General features: G+C 40.1%; 2 protein-coding genes across 4 annotated transcripts in view; both read right to left on the reverse strand.

The window, feature by feature from the left end:
* Positions 1–1,090: 1,090 nt before the first annotated feature.
* On the reverse strand, positions 1,091–19,363 carry LOC129757351 (FAS-associated factor 1). Of its 3 annotated transcripts, none has more exons than XM_055754548.1 (13): positions 18,875–19,363; positions 7,788–7,856; positions 7,391–7,724; positions 7,266–7,304; positions 6,655–6,881; positions 6,490–6,590; positions 6,109–6,429; positions 3,123–3,247; positions 2,910–3,055; positions 2,694–2,848; positions 2,493–2,629; positions 1,957–2,435; positions 1,091–1,882 (listed from the first exon to the last, which is right to left on the reverse strand). In XM_055754548.1, exons 1-13 carry the CDS (start codon positions 18,911–18,913, stop codon positions 1,802–1,804), a joined length of 2,253 nt encoding a protein of 750 aa, XP_055610523.1. In that variant the 5' UTR covers positions 18,914–19,363; the 3' UTR covers positions 1,091–1,801. The 3 variants fall into 3 exon arrangements, with proteins under 3 accessions (XP_055610523.1, XP_055610522.1, XP_055610524.1); XM_055754547.1 differs by having other exon boundaries at positions 6,490–6,593; positions 18,875–19,362; XM_055754549.1 differs by lacking the exon at positions 7,266–7,304 and having other exon boundaries at positions 6,490–6,593; positions 18,875–19,361.
* A 1,368-nt stretch (positions 19,364–20,731) lies between these two features.
* LOC129752672 (putative leucine-rich repeat-containing protein DDB_G0290503) overlaps positions 20,732–22,670 on the reverse strand; it is a 3,003-nt gene continuing 1,064 nt past the window's right edge. Inside the window, exons 2-5 of the mRNA XM_055748438.1 lie at positions 22,450–22,666; positions 22,105–22,385; positions 21,374–22,035; positions 20,732–21,307 (exon numbers count right to left, since the gene is read on the reverse strand). Of these exons, the coding sequence (XP_055604413.1) occupies positions 21,203–21,307; positions 21,374–22,035; positions 22,105–22,385; positions 22,450–22,666 (1,265 nt within the window). The 3' untranslated portion in view covers positions 20,732–21,202. The remainder of the gene's footprint in view (positions 21,308–21,373; positions 22,036–22,104; positions 22,386–22,449; positions 22,667–22,670) is intronic.

Consider the following 22,670-nt stretch of genomic DNA (forward strand, 5'->3'; position numbering starts at 1 on the left):
CGTCAGCGAGATTCTTATGTCCCTCAGTTCCTAGAAGGAATTGTACCAAACTTCGATTAGCTAACAGATCGGATACAACAAGAGCGAACGTAAAATAAGATTTGGTGGATGATTTCAATATTTTTTTAGTAATGATTGAAATTGCTGAAGTTTGTCTCTAACCAGTATTGTATCAAAAAAGGTTTTCAAATGCATTTGAAATTTTCTAACAAAAATAAATCTCTTAACGTTTGTTCAGCTAATTGAAAATTTCTTCTATCACTTCTTGTCCGCTGTTATTTAATGTTATCAAACAGCAATCTGCTTTTGTCTAGACTGATCTAGATAGTAACTGAGCTGCGATAACCGGTAACACGAGTCGATTGTTTTGGGTTTTGCAGTTTGAGCTTGTTTTGTTCTCATACAAAATTGTCTGATTGCGGAAAGATTGATTTGTTTACCACGTTATTGCAATCATAACTTGTACACAAGCTCCGAAGCTGCTTGGTAACAAGCACTCGAAATTAAAAATAGTTATCACGAAGAAAAAAAATTAAAGCATCAATCAGTTTGACGATTGTTCATCATTACATTCGAATGAAACATGTGTTTATTCAACTTGCATATCTTGCAACTTCTACACGATATTTTGAAAACAGAAGTAATCAAATACGAAAAAGAAATTTGAAATATGCAAAAAAAAAAAATAAAAACAACTTACCGGTATGTACCTGAAAGAGAAACGATTCTCGTTGAAACCATTCCGGTGTAGAGCTGAAAAAAATAAGAAAGAATAATTTGAAGAAATTGATGGCAAAATCGCGAGGATCACCAATGCAATTATATTTTAACTGAAATGGTTATGCTTGCGTAGTTATCAAAAATTTCTTCATATTCTACCTTTTGAGTTGGTATAAATAGCAGGATATCTAAGGCGTAGTTTAAGTAGTGGCTCCAGAGAGTGATTCCATATTAATCTTCTGGCAATTCTAGTGATCCTATTGCACTGTAAAATTTCTAGCTGCCTTCCGTTTTCCGTCTTCGTAGTTGTTTTAAAATTATTTGGAAATTCGAAGCAATTCACACACAAATCAGTTTTTTATATAGTTCCATTTATTTTTTATCTTCAATTTGTTCTCTTTTCGTTCAACACGCTGAATCGGCATGATCTATGTATGTATGTAAAACATAACCACTAGTACTCATTATTTTATACTCATCATTTACGCTGATTTTTAGTCCCTTTATTCGTCTACACATCTCTACACTCAAATATTCCCCGACAGGATTGCGCTACAAGCTATTGTTTGAGAGGGTCATATGAATGTTGTTCAATATTTTTTTGCTATTGTTTAGATGCATCTTAGTTTATAACTCATAGCTTACACACCATGGTTAGTACGTTTAGTAAAATTCTGGGAAAGGATATTACTTGAATAGCGAATAGTAATAGAAACGAAACAATTTATTTTTTGAAGGCTTAACGGGTTGTTATGTTCACGTGTAATAAATAGATTTTTCCAAAGTAAAAGTTGTCATTCGAATCCATTACATAAGAATCACAAAATTAAATTCAACGAGATTTAGAAATTATTTGAAAAAAAGTATGATAGGTTTGATTGAATTCTTGGAGGACTTTTCTCGAGGGTGAATCTGAAACGAAGGTGATAAACGGTCTAGTGAAATAGCCGTAATTTTCTGTTGTTTGCAATGTGAGATTTCTAATTCTCACAAGAAACTTAATTTCCCCCCTCCGGAACAATGACGACAGCCTCTGCGTTTTCCCCATTCTTCCCGTTCCAGTGTGCCCCGAGGGATGGAATCATCGTTCTTCTAGGATGAGCGTTTCCTGCGGGTACAGCTTGAGGGTTTTGAGAGTTTCCTCGTGGTCAAGTGCCGTGAGCTGGAGTTGAGCGAATATAATAACGATTTAGTGGAAATTAGGAATAAGAAATAGTATGAATAATATGAACTCACATCTCGTCTAGGCCAGCTACTTATCACCTTGAACTCGTCAACTAGAAAACCCTCTCCGGTAATAAAGTTCAATAGGATGCGCAGAGGTGTCTCCGTTGTGAACCGCCTCTCGATCATCGCCGCACCGTTCGGTGGTCTAATCCTAATTTTGGTTATGTTATCCCCCGTCAACTGTTCTGGTTCCGGAGGAACGGTAATCCGTGCATTGGCTCGAATTAGTTCCCGCTTGGCTTCGGCATCGGCCCGTTCCGATTCCAGTCGGCGCCGTTCCGTTTGCATCATAAGCTCTTTTTGCCGTTTGGCCTCCTGCTTGGCACGGTCCGCTTCCAAACTTTCGCGATAGGCCGCATCCTGTTCCAGCTTGACCTGTTCCCGAGCTAACCGTTCGTTCTCCTCCCGCAGTTCAATCCTTAGCTGCTCGGTGTACATGTCGGCCGCTTCCATCAGCTGCGAAAGCAAGTCGTCCACACTAACGTTACCTGCAAAAAATAGACATTTTAGATTTTGGAACAAAAACATCTTACAAACTGTCTTACCATATATTACTTGAAAAACTTCGCATTGGCTGCGGTTTTTCGATATCACAAGAATGGCTGGCAAACGATCCGATGGAATGTTTCTAACCGTTATGGAGGCGGTCATTCCAACGCAAGCCGAAATGGATGACAGAAACCTACGGAGTTGAAAAAACGGCTTATAAATACTGATTAAACCCTTCAGAAAGATTCTGATCTTACATATTCTTATTGCTTTCAAAGGTTAAATCCCATCCGTAAAGTACATAGTTATCCAGAAGCATCTGAATTATGCTCTCGCATGCTAACAGCTGGCTGCAGAAAACATTCGTCAGTACGCTCCCATCATGATGAAGATAAATTGCTAACAGTTTGCGCTTAAATAACAAATAAAAGTTGTAGATTATTCCTTAGTAAATCAGACAGCTCCGGACATACATCTCTGGCCGATGGTCGGCAGGCTTCCTTGAGTGCGTCCTCCAAACTTCCCTGGAAAAACATCGGATGCTGCGGGCCATACCGTTCCACAAAGTTTTCCACAAACTGTATGCTACCGATGGTTTCGTCATCTACGTTATCAGGAACTAGAAAAGCGAAACAAAATTGTGTAAACAAGCTGTTAAGATAAATCGATTCTACAGTCGCGCTTACTCATATGTTTAAGGTGACTGTTGATGGGTGTTTCCGTGAAAATGTCGTCATCGTTGTTGAAGTCCGATGCATCTTCAAACTCTTCCCCACTGCTCTCCGAATCAATGATGATTGGCATGCTGGCGCTGTAAAAAAAAAACAATTTTTGTTAACTAATTTTATTTATCTGATATTTTAGATAGGGGACGCTTGTCATTTGTTGAATTGAAAGAAGTAAGTATAAATATTTTAATTTACAAGGACAGTCTTAAACAAAAAAAAACCATACATGATTCTAACAAAGACTCTCAACCATTGCCGAAAACACGTTAAGACTTTTTGGGTCTTTATTTTCTCGGTGCTCATATACTGTATCTGACGGTTGTGGAAATAACTTTCCACCACTCAACTAACGCTGTCGAAGGCGTACATCAAGGGAAACCACCGCGAGGAAGCGGTATCCTCTTCTTTTGACATTTACTGTGCTGCAATCTTTCCAGAACCCGAACTGTTTATCAGAGAGTCCTCTTTCATCATGTACAACAGGATTTGCCTCTGGATTACCTTCCCGGACATTTTACCAGGTGTCTTCAGTAGAAATATCGTCCGCTATTCCGACGGGTCTCATGGATTCTTATCCAATTTCGAGAGTCAGCCTTTTGCATACATCTTAAAATACGTCGTTCGACGCGTAGTTGAGCTATGACCTAAAAAATACGGGGAATTCATGATCACAGCCTTCAATATAACGTTCCGAACGAAGAACTTTCTTCAGTTGAAGAAACTTGGACAAAGTTCTTTAATCGTTATCAGTCCCTTTTAGCTCGTATCCCAGTCATACAGAAATGAAGGTCAGCTGGTAACACTGTGCTGTGGGAGAAGCTCATTGATAATTTCTGGCAGTTTATGAGCGAATTTCAGATGATGTGTTTATTTTGGCTTGATCCTGGCTTTCTGAAACGTGGCTTCTTGCTCGATTTGATTACCTACGGAAAGCAGTTCTCGCATTCATGAAAAGCAGTCTGCGCTCATCCATCTTAAGTTAGGTGTTTACATGCGTCTTTAGTCCTAGGACTAAAGCAGCTTGCATGCAAATCTGCAATTTTGCAAGCGCGTGTGAGTGCCCTCGTCAGATTTTTCACCAACTGGTTGTCCAGGTTCCTCTCCTACTTTCACACTTCGACAAAAGCGTTCTGGGCAAAATGATCTGCTTTCCTGAGACGTTCGCCAGTCCGTAAAGTAGTCGCTATTCGTGAAGGTCTCATTAACTCTCCAATAACTCACTGACACCTTTCATAAATTTAAATCCCTCTCTGTGATAGGTTCTGCTGTTACCTACATTCTTACGGTCTACGTTACATAGTATTCCGTCTCACGACTTAACTTGACGAACATAATTCCTAAACTTCACTCGGTCCATGGCAACCGTTCTCCAATTTCTTGGACACCCCACGTTCGCCAGATCACGCTCCACTTGGTCTAACCACCTGCGCGCCCCTATTGTTCCTACCGGATTCGTAGCGAACACCTGTTTTGCAGGGCAGTCGTTCGACATTCTCGCGACATGTCCCGCCCAGCGTATCCGGCTAGCCTTCACCACCTTCGTTCGGCGTAGAGTCGCGCGAGCTCGTGGTTCATCCTTCGCCTCCACACTCCGTTCTCCTGTACGCCGCCAAAGATGGTTCTTAACACTCGTCGCTCCAATACTTCGAGTGTACGCAGGTCCTCCTCGAGCAAAATCTATGTCTTGTGCCCGTAAAGAACAACCGGTCTAATAAGCGTCATATACAGGTTACACTTCGTGCGAGGGCTAAGTCTTCTCGACCGCAGTTGCTTGTGGAGTCCATAGTAGGCACGACTTCCGCTGATAATTCGCCGCCGGATCTCACGGCTGGTGTCATTGTCTGCGGTCACCAGTGAGCCGAGATAGACAAAGTCTTCGACTATCTCCAGCTCGTCGCCGTCGACTGTGACCTTGTTTTGCTGAACAAGCGGGTTCGGTCGGTCTCGGATCCGCAGGCCAGCATGTACTTCGTCTTGGACGTATTAATCATCATCCCAATCCTTCCTGCTTTGCGTTTCAGTTTGCGGTAGATCTCCTCCACCGCCGCAGATGATCTGCCGACTATATCAATGTCATCGGCGAAGCAGATAAGTTGACTGGATCTGTTGAAAATCGTGCCCCGCATTTCGCCCACCGCTCGTCGAATAACACCTTCTAGCGCCACGTTGAACATCATGCAGGATAGACCATCACCTTGTCGAAGCCCCCTGCGCGATTTGAATGAACTCGATAATTCACCCGAAATCCGCACACAGCACTGCGTTCCATCCATCGTCGCCTTGATCAGTCTGATCAGTTTCCTGGAAAAGCCGTTCTCATCCATGATTTTCCATAGCTCGTTACGGTCGATCGTGTCGTATGCGGCTTTGAAGTCGATGAATAGATGGTGCGTAGGGACTTGGTGTTCACGGCATTTTTGGAGGATTTGCCGTAATGTGAATATCTGGTCCGTCGTTGACCGTCCCTCCATGAAGCCGGCCTGATGACTTCACACGAATCTGTTTGCTTGTGGCGTTAGGCGGCTAGTAGGATTCGGGACAACACTTTGTAGGCGACATTGAGGACAGTGATTGCTCGGTAGGTCTCACAGTCCAATTTATCGCCCTTCTTGTAGATGGGGCATATAACCCCTTCCTTCCACTCCTCCGGTAGCTGTTCTATGACCCAGATCCGGACTATCAACCGGTTACCTATATCACTGCAAATTTGGCCTGATCGTTAACCCAAATTACTGCCGTCTAAAGTCTTGCCACTAGCGCAACGCCCAACTTTTTCTCATATGTCAATTCCCGCTAAGCTGGTAAGCCGACTACAATAAGTGGTTGCCAGATGTAAATTCACTTTTCCAAACTCCCGATTTACCCAGTCTGTATACCGCCAAAACCTGACCTTAGCCTCAGTTTTATAAAATACTTGTTTTTATGATTCAACTACTGATTTTACCTATTGCTGAAGATATTCCTACTGCTACTGCTCGAGCCGGCCGTGTTGTTGTTGGTAATCTTCGTATCGTCCGCCCGCTTCAGTACCAGATTGTGCTGCTGCTCTATGCCCGATTCGGCCAGCGTGGTGCTGTTGGTGACGTTCGTCGGCCATCCGGACCATACCTGATGGCGCACCGGAATGTCCGTGATCGTGTACACATCGGTCTTGACCGACAGAATGGTTTGCGAGCCGGGAAAGCTGAGCATCAACATGTTACCTTCCCCTGATTGAACGTTTATATGCAGAGTAAAGTTCTGCCGTTGCGAGGATAATGGGTCTCTGTAATTCAAGCCACGCTTAAACAGGTATCGGGATGGAAACAAAGCTGAAAATACTTACGAATCTCCAACGAATCCTTCTACTGTCATATCGGTCAGTAAAAGGTTAACTTCTTTCCCAATGTTTAAAGATTTGAGCACCGTCGATGAATTTTGGACTTCCTTCTAGAAAAAAGCATGCCGTAAGTAATGTTATACAATATTCGGAACCTATCGGATACACTACCTGCTTGCCGGGTTGCCATCCCTTGAGAGCCTGACGACAAACGGGGACGCCCGTTTTCTCGCAGATTTTGGCCTTCAGCTCACTCACGGTGGCGTGATTCGATATGCTGATCACAAACAGCTCGTTGTTGAAATGAATTTTGAACACAACGTCATGCGGTTTCGCGTCCAAATAATTCAACGCGCTGCGGAAATCGTTGTTGCTGCTGGAGCGAGATGTTGATGCACCTGTAAGTTTGGACAGTCATTCAATCAATAGCACACGCTTTTTCGATAGTTTCTCAATTGCCGACCCCAAAGATGTTGAATGCTACTAATTGTATTCCGAATACTTTTGGACGAAGACAAATGATGAAAATGAAATACGAAAATCAAGTTGTAGTGCAAATGCTTGTACATACAGCGATAAATGATGAAAAAGAAAGTTTCTAGATGAATACTGTTTCAAATAAAAAGTACACTTTCAGTGTGACCTTTATAAGAAAAATCAAATTGAAATTCTTCAACTCATACTACAACCGATTTATGATAACTAATAGGTCCTTTTTTCATTATACATAACAACCCAAAAGCAACATACTTGAGCACAACTTTTATTCAAAGAAAATGTACCTGGTTCAAACAGTCCAAAAGCTTCATCGAAAGAAAAGTCTACAGGTCCACGGCACGTAATTGTGTTAAATTGAATAATGTTTAGTATTTTTTTAAATTAAAAAAAAAAACTGTAAAACACTTACCCGCATCCAGATTACGACTCTGACTGGAAGCTCCACTGCTTCCTCCTCCACCACCGATAGATGTGCTGCGAATGGGCGATGAAGGTGCTGTCATGAGCTCCTCTACATTGGCCATCGCTTCCAGGTTGTTTAGATTGTTCACATAGCTAGCGAAGGCAGAGCCCGAGCCACCAGCACCACCTCCGCTGATGGACGCAGCTGAGGAGCTCCCGCCACTGCCTATTCCTCCTCCACCTCCACTACTGCCACCACCTCCTCCACCACCATTGCTACCAGCTGCTACGGAGGGTCGCTGGTCCTGGGGGTCCTGCGGCAGAACCCGGTGAATGGCAGACTACAGAAAGAAATGATTACTATTAAAACCTGGAATATGGGGTTTCTATGGATAATGGCTTACCAATAAATCCCAATTACATTCATCTAAGTGGTAAATAGCCTCAGCAACGTCTTCAATAGCAGTAATACTCTGTTGAAAGAAAACAAGAGAGAAGATACAACATGTTATAAAGTTCAACGAACGACAAATTTAAATATATTGAAGTCGGCACCTTCTATATACCAGGTTTCAGTATACTGTTCATTTAAAATTTTAAGGTTCTTGTTTGATGTCTGATTTAGCATTCGATAAAATAAGGACGCTATACTGTGCTATCATTATGCTGACAAAACCTTATTTTAATCTCACTTTGGTATACTATTGAATGATGCCAAGTTTTGCTATCGTTAAGAAACCAGCATAATTTTGGGGTTAGTTTGTTATAACATCTACGGGGTAGCATTTGTCACCAAATAACAGTATTTATACCTCATTCAGGATACAATTTGCTATAGGTTTAGGCTTCAAAGTCCACTCGGATTACTACTTTTTCCTTGTTTATCAACGGGGGGCATCCATTTATTACGTAACGTTCTAAACGGGGATGCGGGGGTGAACTCGAGCGTTTAGCCCAGTCCACACTAGGCAACCTGAACTGCGATTTTTGTTATGAGACGAACTTTGTTGTTATTGGAAACCTGAGACGGTCTTATATAGTGTCTCCCGAATAAAATGGGAGACGCTGAGACCGTCTCGAGACGAGCCGTCTCCTAGTGTGGACTAGGCTTTACGAATCGTGACATGGGGGAGAGGGAGAGGTATGTTCAGCATTGCGTAACGATTTTTTCTTAAATATTTCATTCTGCTGGCAGTTACTTTTATGTTAAAACATTACAATTTTAGCTATATCCGAATTATGATGAACAGTTTCTAGTCATTTTAAAAGCTAAAGGCTTCAACAAGATTGAAACTGGCTTGTATCATTTGTCTTTCAAAGATTCTTATAGAGACTTACCACTAATCATTAATCGTAATTCCACAGCCAGAACTTATGTCTGAGTCCTGGAGAATAATACAAGCGTGTTATTCTTCTTTCTGACTTTATTTATGTTTTTGATTATTTTAACATAAACACATTAAAATGCTCAAAAACACAAACTGGGGCCTGCAGATCCTGGCCTTAAAGATAGCTTCTTGTTTTCTAAGCCAACGGTCATGTAATCGAATCCCGGTCGTGAAATAACCTGGCCAGACGTGCGTAAACTCGCTTCGGTAAAATCGTTTTGCTGATTTCTTCCGAGCTTAACGCGTGATGTGCAGATTTATTTTATCTTCGTTCAAATCTCCTTTCCCGAAAAAAGATACAGGAGATAATCGACGCTACACTCCGACGGCAACAAGCTGGATTCCGATCCGGACGATCATGTGTGGACCACATCACAACACTAAACGAATCATACTGGAACAAATCAACGAATTCCATAGGACTCTCCCCAAGCAATCAAAAGTTCGAATATCACTTAAGGAACGAACTAATAAGTTCACATATATCTGTACAAAAGTTCTGTGGAACTTTTTTGCAGTTCAACATGTTTTTTCGAGGTCCATGGAACTTCATTCTTTATCAAGTTCAGCCAATACTCAAAAAAAGCTCTAAAGTACTGTTTTGGTTTCTGTTTCTACTTTTTGGTAACTTTAAAGTTTGTATGAAGAAAAACAATCTACTTGTTACGTAAAGGGTGGTACGGTCAAAATTTGGTCAAGGGAAAACGCGTGTAAATCGGTGAAATCGTTTATTTAAAAAATCAAATTAAATTTATTTTTCAAGTTTAATAAGTATAAAATTCAAGAAAAATATTCAGTTAGGCTTCCGCTTTTCCAAATCCGAATTGCCGGGCCTTACACTTAACCCCTGCCATCAGATTTTGTACAGCCACCTTGTCCACCTTCTTCGCCGCAGAAAGCCAGTTTGCCTTGAACTGCTGCTCGTCCTTAGCAGTTTGGTCTTGTTAAGGTTCCGCTTGACAATAGCCAAGTATTCCTCAATTGGGCGGAACTTTAGCGTGTTGGGAGGGTTCTTGTCCTTGGGAACCACCTGCACGTTGTTGGCGGCGTACCACTCCATGGCCTTTTTACCGTAATGGCAAGATGCCAAATCCGGCCACAACAGTTCGGAACAACCGCGTTTCTTCAGGAAAGCCAGCAGACATTTATTCTAACACTCTCTCACGTAAATTTCTTGGTTGACAGTCCCGGAAGCTATGAAAATGCTGCTTTTCAAGCTACAGGTACAGATGGCTTGTCAAACCAGATATTTCTTCGCGAACTTTGACAGTTTCATGTGCTTGAAAATATCTGCTACCTTTCCCCTTCCTTTTGCCGTATAAAACTCCTGTCCCGGAAGCTGCTTGTAGTCGGCTTTGACGTAGGTTTCGTCGTCCATTACCACGCAGTCAAACTTCGTCAGCATCATCGTGTACAGCCTCCGGGATCGCGCTTTGGCCGTCGTATTTTGTTTATCATCGTGATTTGGAGTCACTACCTTCTTGTAAGTCGATAGTCCGGCTCGTTTTTTGGCTCGATGCACGGTTGTAGACGATACACCCAGCTTATTTGCGGCATCCCGGAGAGAAAGGTTAGGGTTTCGCTTGAAACTACCGGCAACTCTCTTTGTCGTCTTCCGGTTTTCAATTTCCCCCCGATCCAGACTTCCTGGCTGTCGACAAACGTTCCCCAAACACTTAAATTACATTTGTAACGGTTGATTTGTCAACTTTTGGCGATTTTGCCACCTTTGCGTGCGAGTAGCTCGGATTTTCGCGATGCGCGAGCAAAATTTTGATACGCTGCTCTTCTTCCTTGGACGGCATTTTGACAACTGAAGAGTGAATTCCAAAATCAAAATAGGAGCAACATTCTACACACACACACACCTTCAAAATGAGGGGTGTTCAGGTTTTTTGAATGCAAAATTGAAAGAAATACGTCAAGTTGATATTGACCAAATTTTGACCGTATCACCCTTTACTTCTCATTTTTTTCAAAATTAAGTAGCTATCAAAGGGTTGCAAGTCTTTTTGTACAGCTCAATAGTTCGTAAAAAATCTCTGTTGTACTATTTTGTAAACTTGAAAGATTTTAATTAGTTCCAAAGGGCGTTCAAAAGCAACTTCGCGTTATAGAAACTTTGAAGTAGATTAAAAGGCTTAAATCTACTTTTTTCGAACTTAAACACGTGTTTGCATAAATAAACACAATGTGAAGTACACATTTAGTTCCGGAAGAACTTTTTATCAACTTGAAAGTGGGAATTAAGTAGAATTTAAGAACCTGAAAGTCATTTTAAAGAAAATTATCACATCGAGTAAAATCGTTGCCTACTCATGATGTTCATATAGGGCAACAAGTATGGATCTCGACTTTCAAGCAGTGAGCTCGGGTTCGAGGCTAGGTAAGAACATGTTTTTTAAATGTAATGTGATTTACTAACAAATATGGTTGATTAATATGAATCAAATTAGCGGACTTGAGAAGGCAATTGGAGGAGCGAAAGAGTATTTTTTTTTAATTTTTTATGCTGCTTATAAAAAATGGGGGGGGGGGGGGGGGGGGATTGGGAAAAAATTAATAAAATGCTATTTTGTTAAAGATTACAGGCGGAAAGTTGAAAAAAATAATAAATTGGAGTTTTTTTTCAAAGTTTGGTATTTTTTTCAAAAATTGCTAAAACGGGGTTTGAGCTTTATACTGGGAAATTGAATATTTTTCAATTAACTATGAATATTTTTGGTAAAATTAAGTATGGGCTCCTAAATTCCTGTAGGTTAGTTGGATAAAAATTAAAACTGATGTTTTAATGTGAATTTGCATTTGTATCGAAGCAAACGATGCTTGGTTAACTCTGTATAAATACTTTGAAATTTGAATTTTTAAACCAAACAGCGTTCCACTCAATGACAATGTATTCAAAATATAGCAAAAACTAGCAGCTGATTTTAAGATATGTTTTGATGAGGCTTTCACCTATCTAACGGTGTATAATTTACCACGGCGATCGGCAGCGCAAGCTTTATTTTTGCTTCCGAATAAATAGAGTAAATCTAAAAAAAAATCATCTTATTTTGGGTTTCCAATGAAGCGAAACTTTATTAGTTCATGATATTAAGGACGTTTTTTATCTCTAAACTGTGAATGAGATTATAATACATCACATCTGTATAAAAATTTATAAATTTTTAAAGATTTATATGCTTTTTTAAGTTGTTTTGGGCTGAGAATAAAAAATCCTATTTTTAATTCTTGCGTTAAAGTTGTCGTTCATGTTTGTTTCAAAGAAGGTGTAAAAAAGGTCCTAGAAAATATCTAAATACATCATAACGTTCCTTGAATATTGGAGAATCGATACCAACATAAAAAAATTGGTTGTCGCTGACTTGAAAAATGGACTTTTTCCGGCTTTTTGGGGATTTGAACCACTGTGCGGCGGTGTCTTGTCCGAACCAATCCCGGTTACTGCTGGAGTGAGACAAGGATGTATCTTATCACTGCTACACACTAAGATTGCATTTATTCCGCTCGGGACCATGATCCTCCGAACCACAGAAAAAGTGTTCAAATATCACGAAATTCGAATGAAAACTCACCCGAATCTCGTGAAGCTTCGTTTCTCCTGAAATATGGGATTGAATGTGTACGAGTGCACAGGTTCTCAAACAATTGTCCTGAACGTTGGGAGAGCAATCACCTGTACCATTGGGACTTTTCAGCTGTCACGCGTTCCTTGTAATGCCGATTCTTTCTTTCCTTTTCTAGCGGATGAGAATTGTCGCATTCTGTCACATTCACTTATATGTAGTGCAGTTCTCAAAGCGAAGTTGAAAGTGGCGCTAAGCAGAGGTGAACGTGTTGCTTGTGGAAGAATTACTGGACGCGCGGTTGCCTATTTGGAAAACGGTCATGGTCCCAATACAAATACCTGGAAGTTGCGAATTCGAGGCTGTTCGGTCAATAAACGGCAAAGCTGCAGGATCTGCATCAGTCGAGATTCAACACACAAACCGGGCATCATGGAAATCAAATTGAAAAACAAAATCACAAACATTTCATGCGTGGATTTTGTCAAAAAAGTGTGAAAAATGAAGGCAGCTGATTTTCCTAATCGTTTGAAGTGAAGTTTTAAGTACGTATCAATTATTAAAAAATAAATTTGTTTGAAAACTTAACGCTATTTTTCAATCATGCATTCTTTTTCGAAAAAAATCCCAAACCACACACTAAGATTGCATTTATCCCGCTCGGGACCATGATTCTCCGTATCACAGGAACACTGCTCAATTTAAACGAAGTTCGAATGAAAACTCACCCGAATCGCGGGACGTCTCATCTCTTCTGAAATCCGAGACAAACTTGCTACGAGAGCACAGGAACTCTAACCAACCCCGTGAACTCAGGACAGTGTTCTCCTGAATCGCTGTACACACATTTCTTGTCAAATCTCCCATCTCTTTCTATCCTGTTTAAAAAAAAACAACCGGATTTCTGTTTCTTTCTCACCAGTGCACAAAATAAAAACCCGCGAAAGAGTTTAGTTTGCCATTTTTCCTTGCGGTACCTGTTCGTTGCTGTTTATCAGAAACAGTGAACTCATAGTGAAAATTTTCGTTGACTGCATGGTTGGGTCGTCATATTCGGGTGCAAGATTTTTCAACGCGTTTGCTGGCATGGACCGGATAAGGATAAGATTCTCACGGCGCATCGGTAAGTTTCGATGTCAGGCGGCGTTTTACTAAAAGTAATAGAAATCTTTTCTATGTCTGTATTATAGTGATGTAAATGTAAGAAATAAATGAATATACTTTAAATAATCATTGTGTTTTTTTGTTTTTATGGGAAAATTAAAAAAATTAGAACCAGGGGAAAACGAAAGCTAATTTCACTACAAACCACAGGAGGAACACGTTTCGAGCCCGTAGGAACATTTCAAATCTCCTGCAAATTACAGGAGAAAACCGTTTCGTTCCTACAGGCGAGTTTGACAGTTGTTTTCCTGAGCGGGTTTTCTGTCCTGAAGTCGTCCTGTAATTTCAGCTGTTGAAAATACAGGACGAAATCGTTCCGACCACAGGAGAAAAGATTAAGTGTGTACTTTTTCTAATCGTAATGGATGAGATTCTGACAGGATCGATCGACTGTGCACCGAACCGAGGATTGCCGTGGAATCCTACAACAATGGAGCAGCTGAACGACCTTGACCTGGCAGACGATATTGTTTTGCTCGCCCAAACACAACCGGATATGCAGAGCAAGCTCGACGACCCCACCGAAAGTTCCAAGGCAGCAGGTCTAGGTCTCAAAGTCAATGTCGGAAAGACCAAGATCAACACAGGAAATCCCTCCAGTTTCATGGTAGCTGGGCAACAAGTTGAGAAAGTGGAGTGCTTCCAGTATCTTGGTAGCCACATAACGCCTGATGGTGGTACCAGGAAAGACATCGAAACCCGGATCAGAAAGGCCCGATATGCGTTTGCGAGTCTCCGAAACATCTGGCGGTCACGCCAGATCTCTCTACGAACGTAAATCCGAATTTTCAACTCAAACGTCAAATCCGTATTACTGTACGTATCCGTGTACAGGTGCGAAACCTGGTGCACATATGCGGTGACGACGCGAAAGCTGCAAGTATTTGTAAACCGCTGCCTGCGGAATATTATCCGCGCTTGGTGGCCTGGCAACTGGATCTCGAATGAGGAACTTCGCCGGTGTCATCAAAGGGCGCTAGAAATCGAGATTCGGAAACGTAAGTGGAGATGGATTGGGCACACGCTGCGAAAAGATGAAAACGAGATTTGCAGAGAGGCACTAGATTGGAATCCAGAAGGTCATCGAAGAAGAGGCAGGCCCAGAAACTCGTGGCGGCGAAGCCTAGCCACCGAAATCCGACAGTTCGGACGAGAATCTTGACTGGGACCAGATGAAGACACTGGCTCCGGATCGTGGATAGGTTCTCTATAGTCGAACAGCAGTTTATTCGTAAAAACAATCAAGTAAACATCACCTAGCAATCTGTCATCTGGTTGTCAGAGCAATCTGTCAACTGGATTTTCTTCGGGGCGTAGAAGTTTTTTGACATTCTCTTAGAAGCTGAATAGCATTCTTTTCAGCTATCTAAACGACCTTCAAAGTAGCTTTAAGAACATAAATTTCAGACTGATTAGCATTCTCTTCAGACAGAAACGAGAGCTGATTAAGCTTCTATGAAACCCTTTTTTAGGGTAATTCTGGTTGGTTGGGTATCAACTCATGATTTTTTAATAATCCTCTTCATTTGTGTTTCGTAATCTAACATCGCAAACGGCTTTAGTTTTCACGAGTACAAATCCGTTTCGAACATACAGGACAATTAGACAGTTGTTCTTCTGTAGTTTTGTTGTCCTGCAATTCAGTTGTTGAAAATACTGGACCAAATCGTCACGACCACAGGAGAAAAGATTAAGTGTGAACATATATGATTTCAGCCTACAACAAAAACATAAATCTTTACAAAAGCCTAAAAATAGAAACTGATTACCATAAAATCTATATACACTGAGGTTTTTTTTACGCGGTATTTTGTCCCGCGTAAAAAAAAACCGCGTAAAAAAAAACCGCGTTAATTCGAAAATCCGCGTAAAAAAACCGCGTTAATTCGAAAATCCGCGTAAAAAAACCTCGTTCATTCGAAAATCCACGTAAAGAAACCCCGAAATTCGAAAATCCACGTAAAAAATCCATTTTAATTAAAAAATTTCGTGCAAAAAAGCACGTTACTAAAAAAAACGCGTAAGAACCATGATTATTTAAAAATTTGCGTACAATGATAGTTTATTTTTAAGATAAAAAACAAAATCAATTATGTAGATTAATAGAATAGTAGAATATAGTGAGGCTTATTTGACAGTGTGGAATTCAGATCGTCTCATGTCTCATGTCTCAGGTCTCATGTTCCATGTCTCATGTCCCATGTCTCATGTCTCAGGTCTCATGTCTCAGGTCTCATGTCTCAGGTCTCATGTCTCAGGTCTCATGTCTCAGGTCTCATGTCTCATGTCTCATGTCTCAGGTCTCAGGTCTCATGTCTCAGGTCTCATGTCTCAGGTCTCATGTCTCAGGTCTCATGTCTCAGGTCTCATGTCTCAGGTCTCATGTCTCAGGTCTCATGTCTCATGTCCCATGTCTCAGGTCTCATGTCTCATGTCTCATGTCTTAGGTCTCATGTCTCAGGTCTCATGTCTCAGGTCTTAGGTCTTATGTCTCATGTCTCATGTCTCATGTCTCAGGTCTCATGTCTCATGTCTCAGGTCTCAAGTCTCAGGTCTCATGTCTCATGTCTCGTGTCTCAGATCTCGAGTCTCATATTTCAGGTCTCAAATCTCAGGTCTCATGTCTCAGGTCTCAGGTCTCAAGTCTCAGGTCTCAAGTCTCAGGTCTCAGGTCTCAGGTCACAGATCTCATGTATCACGTTCTTAGTCTCAGAGCTAAGATTTTCCCAACTACAAAAAGATTCTAAGTGTTTTCCTTTGAAAAAGTCTTAGAATATTTTCTCTGAAAAACCGCGTTAATTCGAAAATCCGCGTAAAAAAAAACCGCGTTAATTCGAAAAACCGCGTAAAAAAAGCCGCGTAAAAAAAACCGTGTAAAAAAACCGCGTAAAAAAAAACCTCAGTGTATATAAAAATGGATTTCTGTCTGTCTGTCTGTCTGTCTGTCTGTCTGTCTGTCTGTTCCCTATAGACTCGGAAACTACTGAACCGATTTGCTTGCAACTTGGCAGGTGGGGGTATTGGAGGCAGGGGAAGGTTCCTATAATGGTCTGGGACCCCTTCCTCTCTCATGAAGGGGGGGAGGGGCCTCCCAAATAAAAGACAATATTTTGCATAACTCGAAAACCAATCAAGCAAATGGTATCAAATTTGGCATGGGGTGGTATTTGGGAACGAGGAATATTTACATGAATATAAGGTACCCCTCCCTCCTCTCAGTGGGGTGATAGGAAGGAGGGAGGGGGCTACCTTACATTTTTTCACATAACTCGAAAACTATTCAAGATATTGGAACGAAATTTGGCATGGGAAGGTATTTGTTTACGAAAAATATTTCAATGGTTATTTGAGACCCCTCCCTCTTTCCAGTAAAAAGGGGGAGGGGCCTCTTTCATAATTTTTTACATAACTCAAAAACTAATTAAGCAAATAGAACCAAATTTGGCATGGGAGGGTATTTTGATACGAATAATATTTCTATGAATATTTGAGAGCCCTCCCTCTTTCCAGGAGATATAAAGGGGGGAGGGTGCCTCTTTTATTATTTTTACATAACTCAAAAAATAATTAAGCAAATGGAACCAAATTTGGCATGGGTGGGTATTTGGGAACGTGATATGTTCTAATGATTGTTTGAGATCCCTTCCTTCTTCCAGCGGGGAGAAAGGCAAGAGGGAGGGGAGTTTCATTCAATTTTAACTGCATGACTTGAGAACTTCAACAGCAAATGGATCCAAATTTGGCATGAAACGATATTTGGGTACGAGCAATGCTTCTATCAATATTTGGTATCATTCATTCCTTCAAAGAGGTGGATAAAAAGGGGATAGGTCTCCCTTACAATTTTCAGTATAACTGAAGAGCTGATCGAGAAAAAGGAACCATATTTAACATGTGAGGTTATTTTGATACGAGAAATGTTTCTATTATAGATTGAAGCCCCACCTTTTTTTCAGCGGACAGATATAAATGGGGAAAGAAGGGCTTTCATAGAATTTTTTTGCATAACTCGAGAATAAATCGATCAAATGAAACCAAATTTGGCATCAAAAAGTATTTGAGTATGAAAAATACTTTTATGAATATTAAGTTATCTCCATTCATTCAATGGGGAGAACGGAAGGGGGATAGTACTTCCTTTAAAGTTTATGCATAGTAGTAGGACATGTAGGAGAACTAAATTGGAAATACAGGAAGGAAAGAGAAAAGATTATATTAAACTTTGTTTTTAACAAATTAATTCGAGAAATGGACAAAATATAACATAAACATAACATGGATAATCAAAGATGATTTTATGATTATCCTTCTTTCAGTGAGTAGGTACATAGGAGGGGGGGGGGGAGGGGGGAATAAGCCCAATACAATTTTGATAGCATAAGCTCTCAATTAATGCTACGAAGCCAACAAATGGACACAAACATGGCATGGAAAGGTATTTGGTTACGAGATATTTTCTACGATTGTTATAGACCCTCACGCTTTACAGTGAAGAGAGGGAAAGAAAAGATTTAAGTCATATTTGTGTTGCAATTCGAAACTCCAGCTGCAGCTCTCATCATATAACGGTTGCTTTTGAATTATGTAATAATTTGGTTTAAAATAATACTAACAGAACAATACAAAATTGAATTATTTCTAAAAATATTATTTATTTTTGAAGGGTGGAGCAAAGCACACCGGGTCAGCTAGTAATAGAATAAAAACTCTGTCCCAATAAAACACAATTTGTTGATTTGCGCATTATTTTTGTGTAAAAATAAAATATCATTGTCGTTTACTGAGAAAGTATTTAAAAAAAATTATTAAGCATTTTAAAACTGTTCTTTTTTTAAACTTATTTGAGTTACAAATAAAATGTATTGGTTTACGATAATTTTTGCTAAAACACCACCACTTGACTTGTTTTAAAACACAAATAAAATAAAAATAGGCTACGTTTAAGTTAATAAATTACAAATTACATTAAAAAAAATATTAACAAGAAATGAAAGTTATTTTTTCTCTGTGCATCTACAACACCGTCATGAAAAAAAATTGCGTAGTGATGATTGAACAAAGACGACGAGATTGTTCGAGAGGGGTGGGGTGGGGTGGTGAGGCGGAAGATAATTCTAACCTTTACTCTATTTTCTTTACATATTTTATATTTAAGATTTAAAATCTCTTCCGAGATTCTTCAATGCCGTTACTAGGCATGGTAATTGCTTACAATAAGAACTAGATAATAACTTTGACAATGCTCTCGTATTTGGAAACCATGACTTGGGGAAAAATCTCCATGAAAGCAACTCAACATTGACCCCGAAACAGTAAGATGGCAACAACCATAGGAAAAAAACGGAAATCCAATACTCGAAGACGACTCACCTGAAAGTTGGCTAATATTTCCTCACGGTTTTCGGACATTTTGGCAAGTTTTCCTCGAAGGAACTTTCAGTTTTTCCCGTCAGCAGCTTGCAGCAGACCTGCTGCGAATGTTGGGAAAAAGAACAACGAGAGCCACGGGAAATAAAGACGTCTTTTTTCCCTTCCCTTTCCGCCTGGTTCTTTATTCGAGTTGATATTTTTCACGTTCTCATTTGATGAGGGTTGTCTAGCTTGCTCTCGGTCACGGACCACTGAAAATTTCCACTGGCACTGCGAAGAACTTTCGCGGATTTCGGTCGGGACTTCCGGCCACCTCACGCTCGGGTGCTGGCAACACACTTACCCAACAACACTTCCGCACTTTTCACTCAAATAAAGTCCTGCGCGACGAAAAAAATACGCTTTTGTGTTGGCTCTTCATCAAAAAACGCACCACCATCAATTTTGACGACTGACTTTTGCAAACTTCTTTCTTTCTTCTTTTTGTCACGACGACTGCTGTGCGCTGATGATGAGTGATAATTAATGATCGTTTGATGATCAATGATGGTTAATGATGACGTTTTTGAATGGTTTTGCACTGTTGAAAATTTTGAGTCGTTAGTTGTTTAATTTTTAACACTTGAAAAGAATCAATAAAATTTCAAATCGGAAAGTTGGTTAAATAAGCCAATTTTAATGACTTAACTTGATCGGGAACAGATGAAATTTCCTCTAAATTTCTATTTTTTTTGTATATGTAAAAGCTACGACTCAAACCTGTTTTCCATTCTGTTAGCGATTTTTGAATTTTTTTTTAATATCGTACAATATGCGCCGGAGGGTATCAATTTTCCTAAAATTTTACCACAGCTTATAAGCTATCTATAGATTTAGATTAAGCAATAAATTTATTTCGTACATCAAAAGTGGACTTTTGAGGGGGTGTTCCCAGCGAGCAAATAGATGCTATTTTTAAGAAACGCGTTGTTGTTGATGTTATTCAATTGGGTTTGCATAATTTGAGTTCAAAGTAGAAAATATTGTGCAGCAAAGATTTTATGCTCGATTCTTGCTTGAGATTTTTTTTTTAAATAGGTAAAAAATCAAAAATAGGTAAAACTATGGAATATTCAAAAGATAATGTTTCAAATCAATTATCAACTTTCTCGAAGACCGCGAATGATGCGTTCTGAGAAAAAATACAGTATATTTTTCTCACATTTGAAATATGCGAATTGATAAATATATAGGTAAATCGAAATCTTTTAAATCAAAAACACAAAAACGTGCTTTATTGACGAGAGAAAATATTACTGTTGCAGTTTTCAAAATTGGAAGAATTTTTTTAAGCATTGTAGGTATCTCTAAAACCTCAAATTCAAAATCGATTTTTTATGCATTTATGTTTGTTCATGAGGCGCTGCGGTGGTCTAGCAGATGACTGGCGTCATTCTGGTAAACCAGGAATACTGGGTTCCATTCCCGGTATCAGCAAGAAAACTTTTCGATTCGAATCCTATAAGTTTCCGACAGGTAAAATGCATTTCCATTAATAACTAAATAGACAAACTAAATATTTCACAGGAAATGCATTTCAGGATAAAGACTATTGCAAGAGGAATGGGTTGCCGCAACCATTGTTGTAGGTCTCTGAGGGTTGGATGCCATCCTTCGATGAACCATTGGCTGTGGAAGCCCTAGAAACAATTCGAAGGCAAGCCTTAGGCAGGACCTTTTGTTCATCAGTTATTTTTGCCGTGAATTCGTAGTTTTGACTCAGTCTACAAAAACATCGATTTTGAACTGATTGACGGCTGTTTGATAGAATTTAAGTAATAAGATGTCTTCAAACTAAAAGGTCAAAAGGAAACAAAATTTGAACATTATAAACTTCAAATAAGGTTTGAAGAAATGAGTAAACCATTTATTCGAAATACTAATAAATACAATTTCATTGGTAAATGCGTAATAGCTAAGAGTAATAAATGTTCTTATTTGCCTACACGTATGTACTGAGTTGCTGTGCCAGACGAGACGTTCCGTTCGAGATGGCCGTTATACGAAAAAAAACTTCCAGAGATTTGTCTTACCAAATCATACTACAAACACTATCGTTTTCAAAACTTATAACATCACACATACCGATACACTTTTACCAGCAAATAGCCTTTGTATTCACCGATTTCAAGATTTTTCATTTATCGAACGCTTCTCATTAAATGGGCGGAATATGCGCTACTTTGTTTCATTTCCTAGACTAGAATCACCAATGGTTAAACTGCATAGCGCGCTCAGTTCTTTCCCTCCTTGTGCGTTGTTCCCAAAGTCTGTACATCGTATCGCGACTCAGCTTGATTGTAGCTTCTTTTTCAATTCCTCGTTTTGCTCCACCAGCGAGATGGCCATCGTCTTATACTTATCGTACTTTGTACGTAAGGTTTCCAATTCTTCCTATAAATTATAAATTATAAATCGATCAAGTTTAGTTTTAAATTTTGTAGAATTGAAAGTACTGACCAATTTGAACGGTTCCGTCTGGACGTTTCGCTCCACTTTTAACACGACATTTTTACCATTGTGAGCTTTTTGCATCTGCAAAAACTTATCTTCACTTTCCTTCAATTGTCGACGCAGTGCGCTCACTTCCTGCTGGATGGACCGATTGGCATTGCTGCTTTCGTTTTCCTTCTCCGAAAGGCTCACAATTGTTTCATTACGCATCCGGCAAAGCCGTTTCATCTGTTGATACTTGTCGCTAAGCTTGCGCAGCTCTTCTTGCGTTTCTTCCAATTTTCTCGATAGGTTTGAAGAGGTTTCCATATCGCCGTTGCTGCTGCTGCTGCTATCTCTGCTACTTGTAAAGACGTTCGGTTCCGTGCCAATTGCTTTATCGCTTCGTAACGATCGCAGCCGCTGCTGTCGAGCGCAGGTTTGGCAACGCTTGTCCGCTTGTTTGCGTTCCTGGTCCAGTGAGACCGAGAGAGTCTGAATGTCCTTCTGTAGTTGGAAAATTTCGTTTTCTCTCGTCTTCAAAAGGCCACGAAGCTCAACAACATCGTTCTTTAGCGGATTAACAGATGCCATCATTTTCTGAGTATTGAGTTGACAGTCTTTGATCGTTAGCTGTTTCCTCAGTTCTCTGATTTGGGCGTCCATCTCTTGGCAACTACAATCGGCAGCTGAAAAATATAATTGATTAGATACAATATTTTTTTTAAACGAGATTCAATATCTTATTATCAACTTACAAGTTGGATCGGTCATAGTTGCCCCATCTCTCGTGTTAAAGAACACTCCTCGGCGATCGTCGTGAGAACTCTGCCTACGCGATTTACGATCCTTGTCGGCAATCCGCCTCAGATCGTCCATCTCCATCACCAGTTTCTGATGCTTCACGCGTAGTTCATCGTTCTGCTTCATCAACGTTCGCTGCTTGGTATTAGCTTCCTCGTACACGATTTGATACTTTTGAATTTTCTCGTGGAGCTCTTCAATCTGCGTCTCCTTCTCCTGGAAGCTGGATTCGTGCCTGATTGACAAAATACATTATTTTAAGAAGATTTTTGATGTTTAATGAAATTTATTAAATTTACCTCATCGTGGCAACCTCATCTTTCAACTTGTGGAAGTCAACTTCCATTTGTTTCGCTTCATCCAGTTTATCTTGCAACTGTTTGGTCTTGAACAGGTGCGTCTTTTGAAGTTCATTCAACTGCTTGAGCAAATCTTCATTTTCTTTTCGCAATGCTTGGGCCACCTTACCATCCCCCAGCGAAGGTCTCCCATCCGGTTGCAAAGCAGCCGCATTAGCTTT

The sequence above is a fragment of the Uranotaenia lowii genome, chromosome 3, assembly GCF_029784155.1.
Source record: "Uranotaenia lowii strain MFRU-FL chromosome 3, ASM2978415v1, whole genome shotgun sequence".
In the NCBI taxonomy this organism is placed as follows: domain Eukaryota; kingdom Metazoa; phylum Arthropoda; class Insecta; order Diptera; family Culicidae; genus Uranotaenia; species Uranotaenia lowii.